Source organism: Cryptomeria japonica, chromosome 11, assembly GCF_030272615.1.
Source record: "Cryptomeria japonica chromosome 11, Sugi_1.0, whole genome shotgun sequence".
Classification (NCBI taxonomy): Eukaryota; Viridiplantae; Streptophyta; class Pinopsida; order Cupressales; family Cupressaceae; genus Cryptomeria; species Cryptomeria japonica.
The window spans coordinates 578,358,761-578,366,927 of NC_081415.1; the positions used below are offsets into that span (position 1 = coordinate 578,358,761).

At 36.5% G+C, this 8,167-nt stretch overlaps 1 protein-coding gene across 1 annotated transcript; it reads left to right on the forward strand.

The window, feature by feature from the left end:
• Positions 1-5,855: 5,855 nt before the first annotated feature.
• LOC131045601 (F-box protein At2g27310) lies at positions 5,856-7,533 on the forward strand. The gene has a single exon (XM_057979197.2). It carries the CDS (start codon positions 6,140-6,142, stop codon positions 7,160-7,162), a length of 1,023 nt encoding a protein of 340 aa, XP_057835180.2. The 5' UTR covers positions 5,856-6,139; the 3' UTR covers positions 7,163-7,533.
• The last annotated feature ends 634 nt before the right edge of the window (positions 7,534-8,167 follow it).

Genomic DNA, 8,167 nt, shown 5'->3' on the forward strand with positions numbered 1-8,167 from the left:
TCTCGATTGTGACTATAGAAATTATAAAAGAAGAGAAAGAGGGATGGGGTATGGAGGAAGGGAGAAGGGGAGAGAGAAATAGAGAGGGATGGGGTATGGAGAGAGAGAGAGAGAGAGAGAGAGAGAGAGAGAGGAAGAAGAAGGAGGGGAGAGGGAGAGGAAGAGATATCGAATCTAGGACACAATATGACCCTTGGAACATAATAAGACCCCTAACAACATCTAAGGGGTCATAGGGTGTCCTAAGGGGTCATATGACACTATATTATCCCTTAGCACACCATAGGACCTATAACGACACCAAATGGTGTCCTAAGGGGTCATAGAACACCATATGACCCTTTAGAATGCCACATGGTATTGTTATGGGTCATTGGTGTCCCAAGGGGTCATATGGCATCTTATGACCCCTTAGGACATCATATGGTGTCTTAAGGGGTCATAGGACACCATATGATTGATCTCAATTGTGACTATAGGAATTACAGATGAAGAGAAAGAGGGATGGGGTATGGAGGAAGGGAGAAGGGGAGAGAGCGAGAGAGAGAGGGATGGGGTATGAAGAGAGAGAGAGAGAGAGAGAGAGAGAGAGAGAGAGAGAGAGAGAGAGAAGAAGGAGGGGAGAAGGAGAGGAAGAGATATCAAATCCAGGAAACAATATGACCCTTAGAACACAATATGACCCCTAACAACATCTAAGGGGTCATATGACACCATATTATCCCTTAGCATACCATAGGACCTATAATGACACCAAATAGTGTCCTAAGGGGTCATAGAACACCATATGACACTTTAGAACACCATAAGGTGTTGTTATGGGTCATTGGTGTCGCAAGGGGTCATATGACATCCTATGACCCCTTAGGACACCATATGGTGTTGTTATGGGTCGTATGGTATCTTAAGGGGTCATATGGTGTCTTAAGGGGTCCATGACCTCTTAGGAAACAATACGACCTCTAATGACACCTAAGGGGTCATATGGTGGGCTAATAAAATGATATATTAAATTTAAAGTTATGAATAGAACATCATACAATGAGACTCCAAGCGAACAAACAACGAGGCTTCACTAAAAATCAAGTGTGAGAGCTTGACCTAACCCTAAGAGTACTGCCTAAGTTCTAAAACATATGATGCTATTAAATTTGCAAGGTTATAAGACTGATCTCGATTGTGACTATAGGAATTACACACTTGATTTCTTTCATGGGTATGTATCGTTCCAAGCCGTTTGACAAGTAATGATCATCATATACTACCACTGCCATGCATACAACAAACTTTAATTTCTTTAGGTGATAGGCGTTATGTAACAACATGGGAAATCTCGCATACCCACCACTATCATTCTCTAGGACATCATTTGTGTTACTCTCCCTCTTTCTCTTCCTACCTGTTGTTTCCTTCTGAAAAACATATTGCAGGTACTCTGACTCATCATGTTCCTTTGTTGACACTATTTTCCCCATCTGCTCTGCTCATTAAAAACACATTCAAAAAGAATATTGCTGTAGGTTTCCTTGTTTGTCACGGTAATACACTTGTGGTTCAATTTCAAACCCTATTCCTCCTATTCAATATACACACACAAATCCATCAGTCAATTTTCTTAGGAGAGCATACATGATAAAAATCAAAGAGGAAGTTGCAGACAAGAAATAAATTCACTTACTTCTATAGAAGTGCAAACACAGTTGCAGTGGGGTATGGAGGGAGGGAGGGAGAGAAGAAGAGAAAGAGGGATGGGGTATGGAGGAAGGGAGAAGGGGAGAGAGCAAGAGAGAGAGGGATGGGGTATGGAGGAAGGGATAAGGAGAGAGAGGGAGGGATGGGGTATGGAGGAAGGGAGAAGGGGAGAGAGGGAGGGAGAGAGAGATGGATGGGGTATGGAGGAAGGGAGGGAGGGGGAGAGAGAGAGAGAGAGAGAGAGAGAGAGAGAGAGAGAGAGAGAGAGGCACCTTGTATGCGTTTGAGGGGGGGAGACAATACACTTATATATATATAAAGTATATATATATATATATATTATATGTATATACACATTATATATACAATATCATATTATACACATTATATATTACATATATTATATGTATATACACATATTATATATACAATATCATATTATACAATAGCGCGTATGCGCTGCTTACACCATAAGTACCTTGTACGTTCTTTTGACTGTTTAGGCTTGGAAATAGGCCTAGATGACAAAGCTATGGTTTGGAAGTTTGATTTCCCTCCATTTCTCTCATTTTTGACGTGTTTTATTTTATCAACTTGGTTTATTGACTTTTTCATCATTAGGTTTACACTTCATCAAGTGGGTTTTTCTAAAATTGCCACCATATTTTCACCCATCTTCTGAGATTTCTAAGCATATAATTTTTTTTCATTTTGAACAACAACAACATATTATTATTGAATTTCTTTTACCAGTGTCGCCATAGTTCTCACAGACATAGGTGCACCATTTTTTGAATAACTTTTGATATACTTATCCAAATTTTAAAAAAATTATATATTATTGTAGTGCATTTGATTCTTTATAATTTAAAAATAAATAAATTGTATTTTTGATTTGTTTAGTGCAACTTATGCTTCGCGCATGAACAGGTACCTAATTTTTCAAGATGTGCTCGATTGGAAAAATCATAAAAACAAAATACTCAACAAAAAATTACAAAAAAATACACATCTTCTAGTGCTCACTCTTAACTATCTTTCTATCTTTCTGCCAAATGATTTGTCAAAATACTAAATCTAACTATGAATTTTTTGATGCGCACGTCAAACACTATGCTATGTTTTTCACAAAAAATCAGGGTCATTTTTTCATGTGCGAAGGATTTGACCCCCTTAATCTTATCCAATTTTGAAAAAGTTTAGTATTTTGGAAAATAGATTCAGAGTACTACAATATTTGTTCTTTGATTATCTTCATTTCTTGAGTGGATGACTTTCAAATTTTGCCTCCAAGTTCAGGTTCACCTGATTTCAGAAAAAAAGTGTCCACCTATACCCCCCTTTTTGACCACCATCTTTGTGCACTTACCCTAGGAATTAGATTATGTCATTTGATGGACAAAATTAGTGGATTGTTAATTGTCAAAGTGATATGACTAAGACATTCATGCTTTGATGAGCCTTGGTGGGTTCTTCTCGCGGGGTGATTTGAATGTTATTCTCTGTGTCTTTTTGACCTTACACATTTCTTTCTATTTCCAGCAATGAAGAGTCTATGGCATTCTGTGCTCAATTTTTTTGAGTTGTATGTTTCCTATTATTTGTAAAGGGAAATTTTAAAGTGTTGTCAAAGCTTTGCATTGGTGCATTTCCTTATATTAGGTTTTCTTGTGCTTACTTTTGTCTCTCCCTTCTCCCCCCCCCCAAAAAAAAATTAAAGAGCTAAAAAAATTAAAGAGCTAGCTTCTAGTATCCTAAAGGTTGTTTAGTGAAGCACATTTTGTCCCCAATTCATTGAACTTCCCATATGGTTGTTTCTTGAGACTGTAAACTTTAAGGATCAACAATATTCATTGTTACTCTATAAGTGCTTTGTAATGCTTTTTAGTTTATTAATAACATGGAACATGGATTTTTTAGGAGACTGGATTTTTCCTCTTGAATATTTTCCCAAGGTATATTTTGTGTTATCTTGTGGCTTGCCTATTTGATCTTGGTATAATGGTTAGTTTATAAACTTGTATGCATGCTTTTATCTCATGGGTTATGTAGGAAATGGATTGAATGAACTCGATGTATCGATGCAGTATTTACTAACATACATGATACAAGTTACAAGATCATTTGGGAAATAGTTTATTATGGATTCAAAGGAGGTCCTACTCATTGGAGCTTTGTAAAAGACCCTCACTAGTAACTAACAACCTATGTAGAAAAGGAGTAGACAATAAATATGATAATGGTGGGAATTCGAACCTAACATGGAATGTTATTTTCAAGAAGATGGTGATAGCCATAAGAGGAATTAGTTAATTGAATTCTTACTATGCCATGATTCTTATGATGGAATTCATGTGAGACTAAACATAGAGCCAAGGAATCAATATATTATTGAGGATCTTGTTGACCTTGAGCAAGTCATTTTTTACATTGACATAGACAAAGACAACTTTAGGGTCAATACTGGCAATGCAAATGACTATAATAACTATTTTGTAGAACCAACAATCAAGATACATTAACAAATAATGTTTATGCAATACATTTTTATGTACCTACTTCGAAGAAGGTGTTGTAGCTAGATTTGTTCACAATAGTACCGTGAAAGTTCAAGCATTGAACCAGAACTATTTACCTCCACCTACTAATTTAAATCTCACATTCTATATTTTTCTCTATAGATTGGCTTAAAAACCTAAGGATTTCAAGTAGAAATTGTAAGGAATAAAGGAGAAGAGATTTGTACAGATGAAACTAGTCCTTTTAAACTCCAAAATCCCACATAGAAAGACACGCAACTACTTTACATTACAAATCCAAAGAATTTGTAAAAAAATAATAGAAGAATAGAGGCAATATCATGAAGACACATATTTGATTGTCCACAGAGTTTTTGCATGATAACCTTAATGAGGATACTTTATATTTTAATGAATTAAAAAAATATTTTACAAATGAGCATATGTTGGAAAGTTTGAAGAATATGTTGGATGATTGGTAGTGCATTGAGAATCTACAAAATCACTTTTGCAAGGATATACATGGTTTTCCCAATAAAAAGAAGGTTTATGAAAAGGGCTACGACATCCAGACGTTGGACTACATCTAGAAGTTCAATAATCCCTTATAAATCTATAATCCTGCAAATGACTAAAAAAATATTATTTTCTTAAAGCAGTTATCCAAGCCACTTGCAAATAATCTCATTTTGGTACACCATGAAACTTAGACACCATTTTAACTCTAAAATAGACTTGCCAAGACCAAGGGGAGGACAAAGGAAGGCTATAGGAACAAAACAAAAGAAAAAGAAAAAATAAGTGGGGCATATGTGCAAGGCACAACATTAACTAGTTCAGTGAAGATGCTAGCCATCCATTATAGATATTTGATGGTGATTATGATCAGCGATCTTTAGATTGATGGAGGTGCATATTGGACACAAAGTGAAAGGAGCCATATCAGATTGACAAAGATTTTATCAAGAAATAAAAAAAAGCTTCTAGACCATCAAAATCCTTATCATCAACAATCGATACAATTGTAAAGATGCTAACGTAATGAAGTTTTAAAACAATCAGAGAAGAGACAAAGGAGATGGGACTTGCCATGATTGTAATATTCTAAAGCAAGTTGCCTACACCATTGGATGGGTTATGGACGGTTACTGAAATCATTTTATTTTTGAGTCACCATAAGGATGTGAAAGGTTGTGAAAACAATAAAAAAAAGTAGAGGGAACAAATGCCTTGTGGGATCTTTACGCCACTAACACTTCTTTCCCGGAAGGTGTAAACAAAGAGATACGACAATTTGTCGGCTTCCAAATCAAGATCCAACGTCCATACAGACACATCGGCCCAAACCTAGAGGCACGCGTATTGTAACAATTGGCTGCTATATATGCAATGTATATATCCTTTTCCATCATCTCCTCTCGCCCAGAATAATCAATCACGTAAGCTAAGGAAACTTCAATGTCCAAGAGGCGGCACTCCGCTTTTCTGTCTTTATTTTCAAAACCGTTATTATCAGATGACAAATGGCTTCTAAATAATTGTAATAATAATAGAGAGTGACACGTAAGGGAGTCAATTCTCCTATCTATTCATCCTTACAAGCGGTGCGAGCTATACTTGAGGTAATCCCTTATCTTAAGGAACTTGTGTTTATCATGAAAAGGATTCAATTTAAGAGTTTTATCTGCATTGTCATAAGGTGTCTCTGACGTGGGATTTGCCTGCTTTTAGAAGAAAAAATCCCGCCCATCTCAATCGTAGACAGTTTGTAAGACGTTCGTGTTAATACCATTTATTGCAGGGATTTGTTCTGCAATTTTTATGAATTCAGGGATCTTGTCCAACTCCAGGGGAGTATTTTAAGCTTTACCCAAATAATTTCATTGTCTAGATAAGCATCTATAGTGCAGTGTGAAGGTTAAAACATCATGTGTTTGAACGGTGATCTTATCACAGACATATTGGGCCGCGTGGATGGCATGACACTTGCAAAATCAGCATGCGTTTCTTCACAATTTTGTTGTAGTGCAAGGCAGGAGAGTATATGGGAAGAGGCATGCTGCTCTATGTGGCCTTCCACAGGGAAGACAGATGTTAGAAAATTCATCTCTACTTCATTGGGTGGCTTTAGGAATTTCTATGCAAGCTGTTTTCCCTTCATTGTTCATGATGGGTTTGAGTTTTCTGAGACAAGTTCATGGTCCAATGGGTTGAGGAAGCTGGTTGATGTTAGTAATCCGTCTGATTTTGTCTGTCTTGTGGATGTGCAGTACAGGAATAAGCTTATCTATTCTCAAGTTTTGTGGGGCATCCCTGCTCCAGAAGATTTTGAGGGATGGTTCTGCAACTGCCCTTTTAGGATTGACCTTATTAACTTTGATGAGGATCACAGTAGCCCAGATGATTTGCCAACAATTGTTCTTGGGGAGCCTAGAAAAGGGGGTGAATATTGGGGGAACTTGATGGAAAATATTAGATTGAGCTGGATTGTGATAAACAAGAGAACAGGGCAGGCTGGTAATCTTTCAAGCTGGAGTCCCTTGATTGGACAAAAGCATTGGTCCTCTGATAAGGACTCTGTAATATGCTTTGGCTCCATATTGCCCGCTGAGAACATATTGTCTTGTAAAGTTGTACAGTGTAAGTTTGTGATGAAGTGTAGAGTTTCACAAACTGATCATTCCAACTTAAAGATCACTGAACTGAGTATGCAGCTTGAAGATATCATGGGTGCTCGTGTTAATGGAAGAAACAGTCTGCTTATTCTACAAAGAGCTCTGTATTGCAGGAGGAGTCTGAGCCATGACAAAATCTTGGAGTCCTCTGAAAAATATTTGAGAGAACAGAGCACATTGAAGGAGGCAAAAATGAGGAGGGAAGGTCGACTGGATACTTTATTTATTTTAACTGGCATTATTTCATTTGCTTCACTCTGGTTTTTCATTTTCTAATCGAGTGACTGGCTATCTTGTTGATTCTGGTCCCTGAGAGGATTAAAGATTATGAAAAATCTTTTTTATGTAATTAAAAAATTCCCTAACTTTGGATTTGCATATTTCCAATGTTGATTCATTCTGTTTCGCTTCAATCGATGAATTGTTATCCACACATTTCTCGTCTTTGTACATATTAATGACATGCTCTGTTCCGAATGACACGACTCGTCAAGATTTTTACGCCGAAGGCGTTCTTTATATGAAATTGAGGACCTCAATTTATTCATCAACGATCCACAACCATTGAGAGGCAATGCAAGACGATTGCACTCTCTCCAACCATTGATTCGTTTCTGTCCCAAGCGTTTCAAACCGTTGCAGGTCAGGACAGCCGGGAGTCGAGTAATTGATCCTCAAAGGTTTAAATTTTCCACTTTACCTACCTATCTATAAACTACCGCAGCAATAGCCAGTTAAATAATTGTTTTTTAATTCAAAGTGCTTCCTAATATTCTTGATTTTTATTTTTATTATATTTTGTATTTTACAAACTTTAAATTCATGCATTTTTATTTATGTGAAATAAAATTTTATAATGAAATTTGTATACATGTACATATACATATACATAACCATTTCTTATATGCAATCTTTGACATTTTTGTTTCTTGTCACGTTGCCATTTCCATTACCATTGTGTTTCTCATTTCTGTAACAATAGCAACTGAAGAAAGCAATGTCATTTCTAAGAGAGAAGTGATATTTCATCTCAACTAAAGATTCTCTAAAATTCTCATCCTAATGAGATTGTAGAATTAGGTTCTATTGTTCTTTTCCTTTCTAGGAAGCAACTCTTCCTCCTAGAATATAAGTCCCACTCAAAAACTTTTAAATAACTCAACTTTTCTCTTCTTTATATATGCCTAAAACTAGAACAACTTCAAGATAATAAAAACTCTCTACTCAACTCCACAAAATATAGAGACCAACACTCTCGATAATGACTCGAGACACTCCTCT

Excerpts from the sequence above, each read along its gene's own strand:
- LOC131045601 (XM_057979197.2), top strand. The coding sequence starts at position 6,140 with ATGTGTTTGAACGGTGATCTTATCACAGACATATTGGGCCGCGTGGAT.